Below are 17,821 nucleotides of genomic sequence, written 5' to 3'. Positions count from 1 at the left end.
GTACCACATGCCACAATGCTGGGGACCCAGGAACTAATGCAACAGAAGCCTTGACCTCAAAGACATCACAGATGGAGGGGTGGGGACTGCATGGTTTTGGAGGTGAAGACTCACCTCCAGTGGACTTGTCTTGCCCTCTCAGGATCGAGTCTTAAAAGAGCAAGGGTTTGGGACTTCAGTTGCCAGCTGACTGATTCTTTAAACTCTCCAATGTTTTCATTTCTCTTCTGCGGTATGGGGATAGAAATTATACCAAACTACCGGATTTCTGCAAGGATACCTGAAATGATGGGTATGGATGCTGCAGGAGCATTCTGAGCACGCTGAGGTGAAGGGGTAGGGTGGCAGTGTTGACTGTAGCGTGGCTGGAGGTGGGAGTGGGGGGTGGTGGTGCTGTGGTAGTGATGTGGGTGATGATGGCGGGGTCACGGCAGTGTTGGTGGGGCTGGGACCGAGATGGTGGAGAAGTGAATGACTGGAGATGATGGTGGTGGTGATATTGGTGATTGTGATGTCGGGGGGTGGTGCTGGGGTTGGTAAGGGTGGTGAGTGATGGCCTTAATGTCTGTGATGATGGTGAAGATGAGGGAGGCAGTACTAGTGGATACGATGGTGGTGATAATTCTCATGCTGATGGTGATGATCATCTATGGTGATAGTGACAGAGGTGGGATGGCATTGGTGATGGTGAGAGTGGGAAGGATGGCGATGGTGGTACCAGTAGTTATGCTGGTAGAGGTGGCAATGCTACTAGTAATGGTGATGGTGAAGGTAGCAGTAGTGATGGTGGAGATGGTGATGGTGTTGGTGATGGGGTGGTACTGGTGATTATGGTGATGCTAATGGTGATGGTTACAGTGATAATGGTGGTGATGATGATAGCAACACTGGTAGTGGTGAGGACTGGTATGGTGATGGTGACCCATTTAGCCAGATGTCCAGCTTGATCAGCACACAGATCTCTCAATGCGACCCCACTGCCTAATGTCCTAGCAGTAGATGGGGGGCTGTCTAGATCTCACACTTGGAGCCTCCCACCCCACAGCTGTGCTGTTGTTACAGACAATCACGCCCAGCTCTCCCGGGCATCCCTGAGGATCCGAATCCTGGATGTGAACGACAATCCCCCGGAGCTGGCCACACCCTATGAGGCAGCCGTGTGTGAGGATGCCAAGCCAGGCCAGGTACCACTGAGGGGCTGGGGGCTGGGGGTCGCTACCAAGTCGGTTGCTGGGGCAACCTCTGTTCAGGCCCAGCATGGGCTCGGCCTCGCCTCAGTCCCCTGCCCCCTCCTCACCCTTCAGCTCATCCAGACCATCAGCGTGGTGGACAGAGATGAGCCCCAGAGCGGGCATCGCTTCTATTTCCGCCTGGTGCCTGAAGCTCCCAGCAACCCCCATTTCTCCCTGCTAGACATCCAAGGTGAGTGACCTCTGAAGGACCGCCAAATCCTAGCATTCGTGGAGGGAGGAGCCTAGCCTCCCTGTCCCCTTCCCATGTTACAGAGGCCCCTAGAGGGGTGGGCCTCTGCGCCACACTGGAGCCCTTACCAAGGGCTGGCCAGACTGAAGAACAAGCAAGAGGTGGGTTGGTGGAGTGAAGGGGACACAGCTCCAGGGTAACAGGGGTAGATAGAAAGACACAGAGAGGGAATACATGAAGAATGGGAGCGGGTGCAGCTCCAGGGTGGAAGGAGCCCCTGATCTAAGTGAAGACTGGAATAAGCCAGGGATCCCGGGTGGCTCAGATGGTAAAGAATCTGCCTGTAATACAAGAGACCTAGGTTTGATCTTGGGTCAGGGAGATCCCCTGGAGAAAGGAATGGCACCCCATTCCAGTATTCCTGCCTGGAGAATCCAATGGACAGAGAAGCCTGGCGAGCTACAGCCCATGGGGTCACAAAGAGTCGGACACAACTGAACAACTCACATACACGCATGCGCGCGCACACACACACACACACACACACACATACACAACTACCCTTTTGTTTTAAAAGTGCTTTATCCCTTGGGACCTCCCTGGTTGTCCAGTGGTTGACAACCTGCCTTCCGATTAAGAGGGGACAGGTTCTGCCCCTGGTCGGATATCCAAGATACCACATGCTGAGGGGCAGCTAAACCCATGCGCTGCAACTACTGAGCCCATGGGCCACAACTAGAGAAGCCTTCGCACTGCAGCTAGAGAAAGCCAGTGTGCCTCAGTGAAGACAGCACAGCTGGGAAAAAAGTGCTTTAGCCCACTCGCGTTTCTCTTTGCATCCTCCTGGTCACTTGAGAGGCGGTTTTCTTACCCCTCCCCTCATTTTGCAGGTGATGAAACTGAGACTTTAAGAGGATAAGGACTCACTCAGGGTCACATAGGGAGTCAACATGAGGCTGGGGTTCAAACCCACACCTGTGTCGGTTCCAATGTGCTTCCTTCTCCCTACCTTGAAAGCAAACTGCCCCGCCCAGCCTGAGCTGATCCCATTGTGAAACCCACCCCTGCAGGTCCCCCTTCATCAGGAAGTTGAAGTCTGAATCTTTAAGGAGTAGATTTGGGGGTAGGATCAACACACTGGGAGTGAGGGACCTGGGTCTCAGTTCAACTTCAGTTCCTGGCTTCCTGTGCAGCCCTGAGGTCTGCCCCAGTTTCACCATCTGTAAAAAGGGGCTGAAAATGCCTGCCAAGCAGCTAGGTGACCCCAGTGAAATGTGGTCTACCAAAGTGTAATGTCAGCACCTAGAACATGGCATCTCCTTCATTCAACAACTATTTATTGAACATTTATTGAAAAGTGTCTATATGCCAGGCACTGTTCTAGGTTCTAAAAATGTAGCAGCACATCTCCTTCATTCAACAACTATTTATTGAACATTTATTGAAAACTGTCTATATGCCAGGCACTGTTCTAGGTTCTAAAAATGTAGCAGCACATGAGACAAAATCCCTGCCTTCATGGAGTTTACATTCTAGGGAGGGAAAACAGAAATCAAACAAATAAATAATATGATAAGGGTAGTAAGTGGCCAGCCGGGAGAAATAATGCAATCTTCACCAAAGTCTGGACTTTGTTCTATTCAGTGCTGGACCCTGGGTGCCCGGCACATAGCAGGTATTCACATACACGTGTTAGACAAAACAGGAGGAAATAAAGCCAGGTAAGGGTAGAAGCTGGGCTTCCCAGGCAGCGCTAGTGGTAAAGAACCTGCCTGCCAGTGCAGGAGACCCACGTTTGATCTCCGGGTCTGGAAGATCCCCTGGAGGAGGGAATGGCAACCCACTCCAGTATTCTTGCCTAGAGAATCGCCATAGACAGAGGAGCCTGGCGGGCCATAGTCCATGGGGTCATCAAGAGTCAGACAGGGCTGAAGCGACTACGCAGAGCGCAGCACAAGAGTAGAAGCCGCTTTAAATGAGGTGGCTGAGGAAGGCCTCTGTGAAGGAGTCAGTAGTGAGGAGGGGTCTAAGGGGAGTTAGGTGAGCCGTGCAGATAACCGCACAAAGAATGATGCAAGTCCACGAGACAGCAAGCGCAAAGGCCCTGAGGCAGGAACAGGCTTGCGATGTTCAAGACCTTCCTAGTTGGGGCGAGTGAGTGACAGGACTGGAGGACGTGTAGTCACAGAGGTACTAAGGGTCAGATTATGTGAGTTCCTTTTGAACCTGGAACAGGTCTGGGTTCACCCCCGCCCAAGACTTTGACATCCCTTCTCTCAGTGGCCTCTGAAGCCAGACCCATGTGTATTTCCAGGAGTCCCAAATGGATTTAACAACCAGTGCAGCTCAGATAACCAATCAGGTCACTGATCATAAACCTGGAGTAGGACCCTGGGGCCTCTGCGGAGCCAGGCTCTAACCCATCAGTGACTTGATTGTGTTGAAGCGGGGGTGTGCTGGTGGCTCAGCAGTAAAGAATCTGCCTGCCAAGGTAGGAGACTTGGGCTTGATCCGTGGTCCAGAAGGATCCCACATGCCGTGGAGCGACTGGGCCCAGGCACCACAGCTGTCGAACCTGTGTTCTGGAACCCAGGAGCCACGACTGTTGTGCCCATGAGCGGCAACTACTGAAGCCCTGGAGCCCGTGCTCTGCGATAAAAGAAGCCACTGCAGTGAGAAGCCTGAGCACTGCAACTAGAGAGTAGCCCCCGCTCCCAGCAACTAGAGAAAAGCCCGCGCGGCAGCAAAGACCCAAGCACAGCCAAAATAAATACATTAATGTTTTTTTTAAAGAAAAGTTGGCAGTGTGCTTGAGGGAGAGGCTGAGGCAACAGGGCAGGAATTGGGGGACTCAGAGTCACGGCTATTTAAACCGTAGTAGTTCGGTATTTTAACAACTTTCACCACCAGTACTGTCCTGCCTGCTTATCGTTGCTGTGGAATCCTGAGCTGGGCATAGGAGACACAAGGAGCCCTGGCTTGACCCATGGGAGCCAGGGCAGCAGCAGCGTGCTGAGGTCAGCACAGGCAGGCAAGGACTCCTCCTTCCAGCCCCCCAGCCCCTCCCCGCGGTGTGCCAAGCCCCCTCCTCCTCACCATATAAATATCCCAGTTGACAAACGGCTACCCCAACCCATCTGTTTCTTTGTACAAATTTGTAGCCAGTTTGGAAACGTGATTTATAAATATTGCTTTTGCAGCCAGGGATTGACACTGATGTATGTCAGGCCAGATGGATGGATGCAGTGCTGGGCGCAGATCCCGCCTAGAAGGGTGGGGTCGGGGTCTGGGGTGGCCAGCGGCTTCCCCAGATAAAGCCAGCTGCCAGGAGAGGAGTGAAGAGGGATGGGAATGAGGCTCAGGGATTTCCTCTTATGGAGTGAAACAGTAGCAGGGACTAGAGCTCCAGAAACATATGGCTTCCGTGGTCAAAGACAGCAGCCCTGAGAAACAAATATCCCCTTTCTCCTCCTCTGTTCTTACTTGGGAATTTGAGGCTGAGCCAGAGCCAGCCACTCATTTTTCAAATCTGTCTACTTCTCAGTGCCTCCACGACCACTATTATTTCACATCTAAAACATACAACAACTTCCTAACTGGTCTTCCACATCCACAATTGTGTTTTAGATTAGAGTCACCCTTGCTTAGAAGGTAGGCTCCGAGAAGGCGGGGATTATGTCTGTCTTATTCACTGCTCTATCCTCAGGGGCTAGACTAATCCTGACTTCTTGTTGTTTAGTTGCTAAGTCATGTCCAACTCTTTTGTGACCCCCATGGACTGTAGCTCACCAGGCTCCTCTGTCCATGGGATTTCCCAGGCAAGAATACTGGCCTGGGTTGCCATTTCCTTCTCCAGGGGATCTTCCCACCCCAGGGATCAAACCAGCATCTCCTGCATTGGCAGGTGGATTCTTTACCACTGAACCAGGGAAGGCTTATCCTGACTTATAGAGGGTGTTTAATTCTTATTTGCTGTTGAACGGAGGGATGATATGTCACTAGGTTGCTTCTTTGCCCACCAATCAGTGGCTTCCTATTGCCTTTAGGAAAATAATGCAATTCCTTACCGTGGCCTCTAAGATTTTCTATAATGAGCCTCTGCCTCCCTCTCCAGCCTCTTCTTGACTTACCCTGTCCCTCCAGCCACAAAAGACTGCTCTCAGCTCCTTGAGTTCCTGTGCCTCTTCCAACCACAGGACCTTTGCATGGGCTATTCCCTATCCTCAAACTCATTGTTCAGGGTTCAGCAATAATATCATATCTTCACCCAAAGAGTTCTCCCTGACCTCCCAGACTTGGTCAGATCCTCTGTTAAATGCTCTTCCTATACTTTTCCTTCTTAGCACTCCTCATGGTTTGCAATTGTAGACTAAATTGTGGGTTTATTTGATTAATATTTGTCTCTCATATTATCATGTAAGACCAGATCCAAGATTATGGTTGATTTAGGTCTTCATTATTTCCTTCCTATGACTAGCATGGTGCCAAGCACACAGTAGGTACTCAATAAAGATTTATTGGATCCATGGATGGAGGGATAGATGAATGGATTGTTGAAGGATAGATGGATAGATGGATGGATGGATGGAGGATGGGTGGATGGATGAATGGAAGATGGATAGTTGGATGGATGGATTGATGATAACATGGGTGGATGGAAAAGATAGCTATGCCACCAATTCACAGAATAAATTCAGACAAGTCCCTTCTCTCTGAACCTCAAATTCCATGTATTTAAAATAATGTTACAACTCTTGATGTTTGTGAGGATTAAGCATTTCCACCCAGTCATTGATGCATTAAAAAAAATGCAGTCAATGCAAAGGAGTCCCATGCTATTCGTTTTACCCCTCATCTTGCTCTTCAGCCTTTCATCCTCAGGGGAAGGCAGATGTTGTCACAGCTGGCTTGACTGCCCTTTGACAGGAGGCTAAAGCCAGAACTTGAGGAGCTGACCCAGGACCACCAGTTACCCCTAGAAGATGTGGCTCGTTCAAGCATCATTCTTTCAGATTGGCTCACTGCCAGGGAAGAGACAGGCAAATGCTACCTTAAGGCAGCATGACAAGTGCTGTAACAGAAGTGTGCGTGGCACCTGCATAGTCAGAGCAGGGCGGGGGGAGCCGTAAATCCTTCCTTCCCAGAGAAGCGGAGAAAGGTGGCCACAGGAAGGAGGTGACATTTAGCTGGAGCATGACGGATGAGGAATTTGCCCAGGCAAGAAGGTGGAGAGGGTGTTCCAGCTAGCAGGAACTTGGTGAATAAAGTCAGGGCAGCCTCAACAGAGAGTGGGCACGGGGTACAGTGTGTGGGGGTGGAGCATGAAAAAAGTAACAACCAGCATTCACGGAGAGTTTCTGCTTTGGGGGAGCTATTCTACACGGCATGGATGAACTATACTATTTCATCCTCACACCTGCGTGATGCTGTTTTCCTCAGTTTACAGATGAGGAAACCGAGGTCCCGAGAAGCTAAATGAGTTCCCCAAACTAGTACATGATCAACTCAGCCTTAGTTATTAACATTTTAATGAAAAATTTCCAATGTGTAGAAAAATAGAATCACACAACAAACTCTTATGTGGCCATCACATGACCTTCAACCCATGACCAGTCTTGTTTCAGCCGGATCTCCAGGCTACTTCACAGAGGTGCCCAAGCCCACAAGTTGGCCCTTCCAAAGGCTCTTGGTTCCTGCTTTATGTCCGTGATGGGGAAGGCCAGGACAGGCACACTGCATGGGGGCCACGGAAGAGGTTGAGTTAACTGGGGACTCGAAGCTGAGGAAGGGACCCAGGCTGCCAAAATCTGAGGTCAGGGAGACCTGCCTGAGGTCTGTGAACGCAGAGAGAAGGACTCAGGAAGGAAGCCTGAGCCCCCCGTGGGAAGTGGGGCCCCTTTTGCGGGGCTGGCTGTCGAGGGTGGGGGCAACAACCAGCAGCCAGGTGGGCTCTGAGTACTTCCACCAAAATGATGGCAGGGGAGGGGGTGGTCCGTGATGGCCTGTGAAGCCCATACAGGGGAGGTGCAGAGGAGTCAGGAGGCCAGGGGAAGTGGGCACGTCTACACATTCTCCACCCGCACTCCCGGCGCCAGCCGGCAGCAGTGTGAGTATGACTCATGTGAGTTCACTGTCTCCTCTGGCTGCCAGCATCCAAAGGAGAGAGACGGGTGAGGAGACCTTGGTGCCCTGAGGCATCCTTATCAGGCCCCAAGGGCATGTCCCCGGCACTCCAGGCTCAGCTCTTAAAGAGACCCCTGACAGCAAGCTCCCTCAGCCAAAGGCAGGTGCCAGTTGGAGTTTCCAGTCTTCTCTGATGACCCAGAACTTGTCGGCGCTCAGGAAGCCACAACCCCAAGACCACAGGGCCCCAGGGTCAGGATGCATTTGACAGCTGGTATAGAATCTGAAACAACAACAACAAAAGGCTGTTGAGGCACATGGCAAAAAAAAAAAAAAAAATTGACATAGGCAGGGACAGGACCTTGGCCCAGCTGGGGATGGAATCTTGGAATAACAGGGGACAGGACCTTGGCACAGCTGGGGACAGAATCTTGAAATAGCTGAAAGCAAAACTTTGAGACAGCTGGGAAGAGAAACTTAGAACAGCTAAGGACAGAAGCGAAGGCTCGAGGGCTGGGGACAGAACCTTCAGGGATCTGGGGGGCAGAATTGGGGGAGATCAGGTCCGCTGGGAGGCGGTAGCTGAGGGCAGAGTGAGGCAGATCCCAAGGTGGACTTAGGAGGGGCTGGGACAAGCAAGGCTGACCCCGAGTCACTCGCCCCTCGCTTTCTCCGGAGCAGACAACACGGCCGCGGTGCACACGCAGCACATGGGCTTCAATCGGCAGGAGCAGGACGTGTTCTTCCTGCCCATCCTGGTGGTGGACAGCGGGCCTCCCACGCTGAGCAGCACGGGGACGCTGACCATCCGCATCTGCGGCTGCGACAGCTCGGGCACCATCCAGTCCTGCAACACCACGGCCTTCGTCATGGCCGCCTCCCTCAGCCCCGGCGCCCTCATCGCCCTCCTGGTCTGTGTCCTCATCCTGGTCGGTGAGTCGGCCAAGAGCCAGCCCCACCCCCCCGCCTGATTGGCCCCGGTCCTCGGGCCCAGATTTCCTTCCCCAGTGGCCCCCGTGGGGGTCTGACTTTCCCTGTCCGCACAAGGAACGGCTGGCTTGATGGAGCTCCAAGTTCTTTCCGGGATCCCCAGGCTGGGAGGCCTGACGTGGGACTCGGAGTCTTCACAACAGGCGGAGAACTTCTTTGGTTCTCCAGTTTGCGGGGTGTCCATCTGGCAGGTATGGGATTTGATTTTATAGTGACTGCGCCCCTCCTGCCGTCTGGCTGCAGCTTCTCCTTTGTCTTTGGATTTTTTTAGTGGGTTTCAGCATCCTCTGGTCGATGGTTGTTCAATAGCTAGCTGTGATTTTGGTGCTCTCGCAGTAGGAGATGGGGGTGTGTCTTTCTAGTCTTCCATCTTGAACCAATTGCCTGAGCTCCGAGCTCTAACCTGCAGCTCTTATAAGTCTCCTAAGTACCAAGCAGCCGCTTTGCCAACTTCAGAAGTGGTCAGCACCCAGTGGAGACTGAGTTCAGCTGGCTCTATATGGCCCGAAGTCTCCCCTAATTTTTAAAAGCCAAGCCTATGTTTTAAAGTTCTCTCATGTCTATCGTCCTATTTTATTCTCTATGTAGGGCTTTTAGTAAAAAGGACTCTTGTGAACCTTACAACCGTGCAGCCAGATGTATCAACCCCTTTTTTCAGATGACAAAACTAAGGCTTGGAGAGGTTAAGTGGCTTGCAGAAGGGGACCCAGCTAGTCTTCTAACTGGGTCTTCCTTGAAATCAGGTCTTTTCAGCCTGTGGTTTCTGTTCCTTTAACTACCCCACCTGCTGGGAAATCTGGGCTTCCCCCATGGCTCAGAAGGTAAAGAATCCGGCTATAATGCAGGAGACCAGGGTTGGATCGCTAGGTCAGGAAGATTCCCTGGAGAAGGGAATGGCTACCCACTCCAGTATTCTTGCCTGGAGAATCCCATGGACAGAGAAGCTTGATGGGCTACAGTCCACAGGGTCGCAAAAAGTCAGATACGACTGAGCAACTAATACTTTCACTTTTTTTCACTGCTAGGAATTTAAACTGGGGGCAAAATCTTGGGGCAGCTGGCTTAAAATCTTAAGGTATTCGGGGAGGGGGCAAAATCTACTCTGGTATCAGTTGCACCAGCAGCCACTTGAACCCCCAAAGTGTCCCCAAGGAAGAAGTCCAGTTTCAGGAGCTCAACTAGACCCAGTGGCCACAGTGCCGCCTCTCGCTGTTGAAGCAGAAGGGCTTCACCTCAGCCCTGACCTCTGGACTTCACAGAACACCCAAAGTTGGAGGAGCTCAAGGAAGGGCCAGATGGCAGATCCCAGGTTTGCTCGGTTCCCTGGGAGATTCAGCTGCATCCTACGCCTCGCTGCTCACCCCCGGGACCTGCAGAAGCCCTGGGCAGGCCCCTCCTAGCTAGGAGGCTCCCCCCACCCACCCCGCTCTCTCCCCTCCTCAGCCCATGGCTCAGAAACCCTTTTTCCAGAGGGTACACTTTACAGCGGTTTCATTTTCCGAGGCAGTGCAAACAAATTTCTGCCTAATTGCCCACAAACGAAGAAAGTGCACATCAGTGCTGTAAAGGTGACGGGCGGAATCGCTGATCAGGCCTGGCACATCTGTCGCCCGCCGCCCACGCTCCCCACCATCTGCTCTCACGGGCATCGCCCTCCGCAGCTCCAGCCTCCAGCTCCGGAAGCCGTCCATCCATCTTTCCCACGTCTCTCCTGACACCTTTCCTCCCTCCCGACCTGTCCCTGGGTCCCCCCCCCTCCTTCCCTGTCATGGGCCACCTTGTTAGGTCGTGAGCCAGCAGCCTGCCCCATGGCCCACGCAGCTGGTTCTGGCCCCTGGCCTAGCCCGAGCTGTTTGTAGCAGCAAGAAAAATCCAGTGCCTGACATGATACCCAGCGCGTCTCTGTCCATTCATCTACCCACCCATCCATCTAATTCTCTGTCTGCTCCTCAGTTCCCAATTTATCCATCCATGAGCCCCACCCCCATGTGCTCAATTATCCTAGGCACTGGGATTCATCAGTAAATGAAAGAGGCGAAAAGCCTCAAGTCACTGGGAAGTTGGGGTTGCCGTTGCTGAGGCAGGGAGATGGAGGGTAGGAAGGAGGAAAGATTATTATATCAAATTTCAACAGGTTAAGTTTGCAATTCTTCTGGTCACCCCCTGGGACTTGTTGGGGCAGAAACTGGATGTACAATCTAGGTTTCAAGGGAGAAGTCCAGGCTGGAGGCTGCAGTATGGGAGCTGTCAGCCTCTAATTGGAATTTAAAGCCACAAGACAAGGAAAGCGCCATGAAAGAGGATGTGGATAAAGGACCAAGGACTGAGTCCTGGGACATCTGATGTTAAGAAATCAGAGAGGGGACTTCCTGCCCCTGGTGGTCCAGTGGTTGGGACTCCATGCTTCCAAGGCAGTGGGTGCGAGTTCAATCACTGGTCAGGGAACTAGGATCCCACATAAGGCATAGCCAAAATCTTTTTTTAAATAAAAGAAGTCAGAAAGTAGAGGAGAAGAGAAGCTTAGAAGGTTGAAGACGAGTTATCAGTGAGGTGGGAGGAGGAAGGGCATGCGGAGTCCTTTCTGGCAGGTGAAGAAAGCCAAGTAGGGACAATTCATTCATTCTCTCAACCTTGCAACACCCAGGTCTCCATCTATTTCTTCATTCAGTCATTCATTCAATAAGCATAGTTCTCATGCTTACTGCGTGCCAGGCACCCTGCCAGGGGAACATGCCCCAGGGTCCTCCAGGGTAGTTCAGAGTGTGGATTCGAGGTGAGATGAGACCGACATATGGCAGGATCTGTGCTATGAAGGAGCGGTGGCTTTCAGACCTGAGCTGCCTGGGCATCACTTCAAAGCCTTACTGAAACAGATCCAGTAGATCTAGGGCACAACCTAAGAACCTGCATTTCTAACAAGTTCCCAGGAGGTGCCGATGCTGCTGATCCAGGGGCCCAAGCAGGGCGATAGAGAGGAACCCTCACCAGGGAAGCTTGGAGGTGATGGTGCTGAACCTGGCCTGCAGGAGGTGAAGGGCTCCTTCAGGACATACCTGGATCTGAGACCCGAAGGGCTAACAGGGTGATCAGGGCCTCTGGAGTGGACAGAGAAGGACAAGGGTGAGAGAGACGTCAGGGTCAAGGACATTTCATTCCCTCAAACCTCAGCTGCCCTCTTTCCACGCACCAGCCCCCAGAGACCTCACAGGGATGTATCTTCATAGAGTTGAGGATGAAGACCTCAGAGGTTGGGTCCAGCCCTACAACACACACGAAATCTCTTAACACCAGCTCTCTGTCCCCACCGCCAGTGGGGGTGTAGCCTTGAATTTGCACACCTCCCAAGATGGGCAGCTCACTACCTCTCCAGATAGCCAGCTCTGTTCAGACTGTGAGAAAGGTATTTTTGCACAGAAATCTAGGAAGCCCGCATGAGCTTTTAGGCTGAACCCGTTCTGCTGGGCATCAGAAGGGTGGTCCGCGGGCCACCCTGGGTAGGGCTGGGCGCTCACGGGCTCCCACTTCCCTCTCCCGGGCAGTGCTGGTGCTGCTGATCCTCACCCTCAGGCGCCACCACAAGAGTCACCTCAGCTCGGACGAGGACGAGGACATGCGGGACAACGTCATCAAGTACAACGACGAGGGCGGCGGCGAGCAGGACACCGAGGCCTACGACATGTCGGCGCTGCGGAGCCTCTACGACTTCGGCGAGCTCAAGGGCGGCGACGGCGGCGGCGGCGGCGGCGAGGGCCCCGCAGGGAGCGCGGGGAGCCCCCCGCAGGCGCGCCTGCCCTCGGAGCGCCACTCGCTGCCTCAGGGGCCGCCGAGCCCCGAGCCGGACTTCTCGGTGTTCAGGGACTTCATCAGCCGCAAAGTGGCGCTGGCGGACGGGGACCCGTCGGTGCCGCCCTACGACGCCTTCCAGACCTACGCCTTCGAGGGCGCGGACTCGCCGGCCGCCTCGCTCAGCTCGCTGCACAGCGGCGGCTCGTCGGGCTCCGAGCAGGACTTCGCCTATCTCAGCGGCTGGGGCCCCCGCTTCCGGCCCCTGGCCGCCCTCTACGCCGGCCACCGCCCGGACGACGAGGCCCCGGCCTCCTAGCCCGGCCCTCCCTGCCGCCCGGGACCCGACTGCACCCCCAGGACAAAGCACGTCCGTCCCCTGCTTCACCCCCATTCCCAAACCTCCCACCCTCCCAGGGCGGCCAGGAGTGGGGCCACGGGAGCGGACCCTCCGACGGCATCCCTCCCCGAGGGGGTGGGCAGCTTTCGCCCAGAGGTGCGGGAATTAGGATCAACATCACGGAAACTGCCCCGAGAACGGACGCCGCTCGGCTCTGGGGCTTACACAGAGAGAGGGGTGTGGGGTGGGGCGTGGCTCCCTCCTGGCTTGGGGGAGAAGCCGGAGAGAGAATGCTGCCGAAGTGCCCCCCCTTCCCCAGGTATCCCCCATCAGAGTTAAGAGGAAAGAAGGGCTGTTCATTTACTAAGCGCCTACTGTGTACTGGGACTGTGCAGAGACCGTCTTAGTCGTCATGGAAACCGCGAGGTGGAGCCCTGAAGGTAACAGATGGGGAAAGCCCCCCCAGAGCAGTGGCTGGGACCTGTCCAAGGACACCTGGCCAGTGTGCGGTGGAGCCACGGCCCTTACTGGCTACCTGGCCTTGGGCAGGTTACCTCCCTTCTCTGGGCCTCAGTTTCCTCCTGTGTCAAACGAGGCAAATGAGCAGAACCTACCTCGAAGAGTCCTGAGGATAAAAAGGTTTCGTATGTGTCAAGTGGTCAGGACAGTGCCTGGCACATAGTAGGTGTTCAATAAATGTTAGCCTTTGATACTATTATTCTTTTTGTCGTTATTAGAAGCCAGGCGTGTCTGTCTCCCAGGTCTGAGCTTTCTCCCCACTTTCTCTATGTTTCTAAGGAAAGAGAAAAGGTGCTCCTGCTCTGAATGGAGGATGGGGGACGTAGGGACATTCCCAGTGACTGGAGTTTCAGATGACGCTGAAACGACACTGGGCAGGGGTGCCAAGAGAGGACAAGGTGGGCAGCTCCAGGACTTGGCTCAAGTGCAAGGGTTGCTGGGAGATGGAAGAGTTGAAAGCCACTGGGTGTGATGAGGACCTTATTTTATTTTAGTTTTACCTTTTGACCACACTGCACAGCATGTGGGATCTTAGTTCCCTGACAAGGGATCAAACCCACTCCCTTTCAATCAGCAGCGAGGAGTCTTAACCCACTAAACTAACAGGGAAGTCCCTGAGGACCTTATTTATTTGGTCTGGGACCCTGCAGTTTTCCCCAGCCATGGACCCCAAGTTAAGGACCCCAGGGCTAAGTCATCTCTAAGAGCCTTCAGTTCTAAAACCGTTTGATTATAAGATACAGGTTAATTTGCCCTCACACCCTTGTCCCCAAGTGATTCGTTCCACATTGATTGGCTGTGAATTCCAGCTCCTGCTAGGTAGGCATCCTTCATCAGGGTCCTCAACTGCTGGAGCGTCAGTTTTCTCATCTGTAAAATGAGGCTGATAATCCCTTCCTTAAAGGATTGTTAAGAGACTAAAAGGAAATAATGAATGTTAAGTTCTGATCTCAGTGCCTTCCTTCCACATTGAAAGTGCTCAATAAATGCTCACTTGCCTTTTTCTTTTGCCCTCCCAGGGAGCATTCATTCATTCCCTCCACATTTGCCAAGGTCCACTGTGATAGATCCAGAGATAGTCATTCTGTCCTGAGTGCCCTACCTGTATTATCTCATCTAAGTTAGACACTGTCAGCCTAGTTCACAGATGAGAAAACTGGCTCAGAGAGTAGTAACCCATGCAAAGTCATTAATACACACAGAGCATAAGTAGTTCCTTCCTTCCAGGAACTTCCAACTTGGGGGAGGGGGTGCAGGGGGCCAGAAGCAGCCAGTAACAATGCATTGGGTAAGCATTGTAGCAGAATTAACAGGAAAAAAAAGTTGCTGGAAACACTGAAGAAAGATTGAATAGTTCCCAGAGGAGGTGACTCCAACTGGATCTTGAAGAATGAGTCTGAGATATATGAGATAGCCGAGCAAGCAAGAGCATTACAGGCAGAGAGAAGAGCATCCTCAAGGACTGGGGGTGGGGGAGTGGCAGGAAGCATGAGGCAGCTTCAGGAGTGATGTGTGGTCCCCAGGGCTGGGCCACCAGGTGGAGGAATAGTGAGATGTGAGCGGGGAAGGCTGGTTAGAGGCCAGCTGGGAAAAGACCTTGAAGGCCAGGCTAAGAAATGATGCTTTGGTCAACTTGACCATGTCTCCTAAAGTCCACTGAGGGATGTGGGGCATTGGGACTCTCATCCATGTAGGAGCCCTGGTAACTTGCGGACCCCTGAGAAGACGTGATCCTCTCCCTCACCCAATTGTGTGCCCAATTCTCACATACAGAATCCCAACAGTTCTCAGATTGGTATCGCCATCACCATTGTAGAGAGGGTAACTGAGATCCAAATCCAGAGAAGTAAAGTGACCGGCTCAAGTTCGCCCAGCTGGTGGGGACAGAGCTGAAACAACACAAGACCTCTGATTCCAAGTCTCTGTCCCTTCCACATGTGCCCCTTGCATTGACAGACTCTGTCCCTGTCGAGAAGATTGCAGACAGGTTGCACATCCAAAGGGACAGAGTCACAAAGACCCTTGAACATTTTGTCCAAACCCCATACGTGGAGAATGACTTTCTTGAGGTCACACAGAGTTAAAGAGCTTGCCAGAAATAAAAAAATGTCATTCATCCAGATTCACCTTCTGAGCCTCTGGCTCTTCTGTTTTCCAGCTGTGTGACTTCGGACAAGTGTTTTACCCTCTCTGTGCCCCTATTTTCTTCTCCATAAAGTGCACACACTAGAACACCTACTCCATAGGGTTGCAGTGAGGATAAAATACAGAAATAATCCCTGGCACTGAGCATTTCCCACCCGCCAGGCATTACTCAAAGCTCTTCATGTGAATTAACCTCTTTTAATCCTTCATCAGCCCAGCGAAGTAGCCCTCATTTTATTGGTCAGAGAATGAGGCACAGAGAGGTTAAGTAACTTGCCCAAGATCAAACAACTAAGAAGTGGAGATGCCAAGATTTAACAGGGGCACTCTGACCCCCGGAACCTACACCATCTGTAGCACGTATGGTGCCTGACCCACTGGAAGTCCTGGACACGTGGCCTGGGTGTATCTGATGTCACCTTCTTGCTCTGGGAGAGCTTTTCCTCCACTTACCACCATGTTCTACAGGCTGTGGGAGTCTTCAAGGTTCCCTGTGACTTCTGCTAATCCTAGGAGTGGGGCTGGAGGGCTAGGGAATGCCCCCTCGATCCCCTCTGCTTCCAGCTCCCGCACCCTCACCTGCCTACTCCACTGAGCTCTGAGCCAGCCCAGGAGTGAAATACGTGAGCCCAGTCCCTCCTCTGGGTTCCACAAGGTGCCTGTCACGTCATGTATTTTGTGAGCTTTGTACCCTTCTCTGAGGGTCTGGGGTCACAGACAAGGGTCTCGTGGCAGACACAGTGTTTGCCCATCGGCCTCACTGATTCTCACCAACTTCCCCCACAAGCTCCATTTCCCCTGCCTGTATTACGCAGACAGCACAGCCACCCCAGCTCCAGGCTCTAACTGGGCACACCCAACTCTATCAGGGAGCTCAGAAAACAAAGAGCCTTGCCTCTCCCACGTCTGCCCCCCTTTCAAGGCATGGGGAAAACGAAAAGAAAAAAAAAAATCCCTTTTATTGTCATCATCTCTGTCACCATCAGCAGCACGGGATAAAAGAGCATTCAGGGTCATGAGCAAGAATTGATGTATAATTGGCTAAGAATTTTAGAACCAGGGATATTAATGACAATGACAATGATGGTAAAAGATGATGACAGCGCCCTACATGGCTCTTGCCGCATGCCAGACCCTGTTCTAAGCTCTGTACATAATTACTAGCTCAGGTAAAACCCATGGAGGGTGGACTCAACATGTGCTGTGTTTAGTGCTTTATTTAAGTGGCCTTGTTTATTTTAAGCAGGTACCTCATTAGCTCCATTTTACAGACGAGGAACCCAGTGCTCACAGTTGGGCAGGGGGAGGCTAGATCAGGGCTGCAGAGCTTACAAGGGCCTGGACTATTTCACACACACCCCACCATTGATTCTGTGCAGAACAAGGACAGCTCGGATTCTGAGTGGAGTTTCTGGAGGTGTGGGGAGGAGAGGGAAGCAGTTGGTGAGAAGGGGAGGCATTTCAGACAGATGGCAGAGCTGGGCAGCAAGGTGGAGGTGGGGCCGTGGCCACGGTCCAAGCCCGGGTCTGAGTCTCTGGATGTCCCAACGCGTGTGCGTCTGCACGTGGATGTGGGCATGCACCAGAGAAGTGGGAAGCCAACACCAAGTGCACAGGTCAAGAACTAACCTCCCACCTCCTGCTTCAGGCAGCTCAGAGAGCCGGCTGCTGTCACAGGGGGCGGCTGAGGGCTGCATCCGTCAGCCGGCCGTCATGACCGCCCACCCCTGGGTCACGAATCAGCAGCTCCACTTACCTCCTGCCAGCCAGTGCGCTCAGACCAGCTCTGTCACTGGCCGCTGAGCCTTTGGAAAATGTAACCCTGTCAGCCCTCACTTGGAAGCAAGAGAGTGTTCACGCTTCAGTGCGTGCATGGGGGCGGGGGGGGGGGCACGAGCATGCCCACATACCCAAGCCAGCGTATAGCGCAGGCACATGTGTACCTTCAGACACGTTCCTGGCTGGGCGCACGGTGCAGACATACAGATGCTCCCAGCCACGCACACAGAGCATAATTCCTGCAGGTCTGCAGATGTGGCCGTGTGCCCACACACCATGCGTGTACTAGAGGCACACTCTCATGTGTGCACTCACATTTGCACACAAGACATGTGTGCCTTCCATAGCTGTGTTCTCTTGCTTGCATGTATGTGTGTGCTCACTGATACCCTTTCAGGAACCAACACATTTCCCCATTCAGGCATGCATGCATGCATGTTCATGAACATATGTGTGTCCCCAGACACTCCCAGGCAGGTATGTGGTATAGGAATGTATGTCCCCTCAGATGCACCCATGCATATGAACTCATAGGTCCATGCATGCATTCATAATGCATGTGCATGCACAGGAAAGCATGTATAGCCTCAGGAACTGTCAGCCCTGGCACATGGGTGCACGCATGGAGCTAAATTCAACTCCATGATGCCCAGAGATGTGTATGCACATACGAGCAACATAGGCCTGCGTGTACATAATATACGTGATCACTTACAAGCA

General features: G+C 52.9%; 1 protein-coding gene across 2 annotated transcripts in view; it reads left to right on the top strand.

Annotated features, from left to right (window-relative positions):
* Positions 1–13,373, top strand: part of CDH22 (cadherin 22) — a 79,664-nt gene extending 66,291 nt beyond the window's left edge. Inside the window, exons 8-11 of one of the 2 annotated variants that reach the window (XM_043480332.1) lie at positions 1,063–1,184; positions 1,305–1,422; positions 8,227–8,478; positions 12,075–13,373. In XM_043480332.1, coding sequence (XP_043336267.1) covers positions 1,063–1,184; positions 1,305–1,422; positions 8,227–8,478; positions 12,075–12,637 — 1,055 coding nt within the window. In that variant the 3' untranslated portion in view covers positions 12,638–13,373. The remainder of the gene's footprint in view (positions 1–1,062; positions 1,185–1,304; positions 1,423–8,226; positions 8,479–12,074) is intronic. The other variant, XM_043480333.1, reaches the window with a different exon arrangement.
* Positions 13,374–17,821: the final 4,448 nt, after the last annotated feature.

Source organism: Cervus canadensis, chromosome 10, assembly GCF_019320065.1.
Source record: "Cervus canadensis isolate Bull #8, Minnesota chromosome 10, ASM1932006v1, whole genome shotgun sequence".
Taxonomy (NCBI): domain Eukaryota; kingdom Metazoa; phylum Chordata; class Mammalia; order Artiodactyla; family Cervidae; genus Cervus; species Cervus canadensis.
Note: the sequence above shows the minus strand (reverse complement) of the source record. Positions and strands in the feature narration are given on the sequence as shown.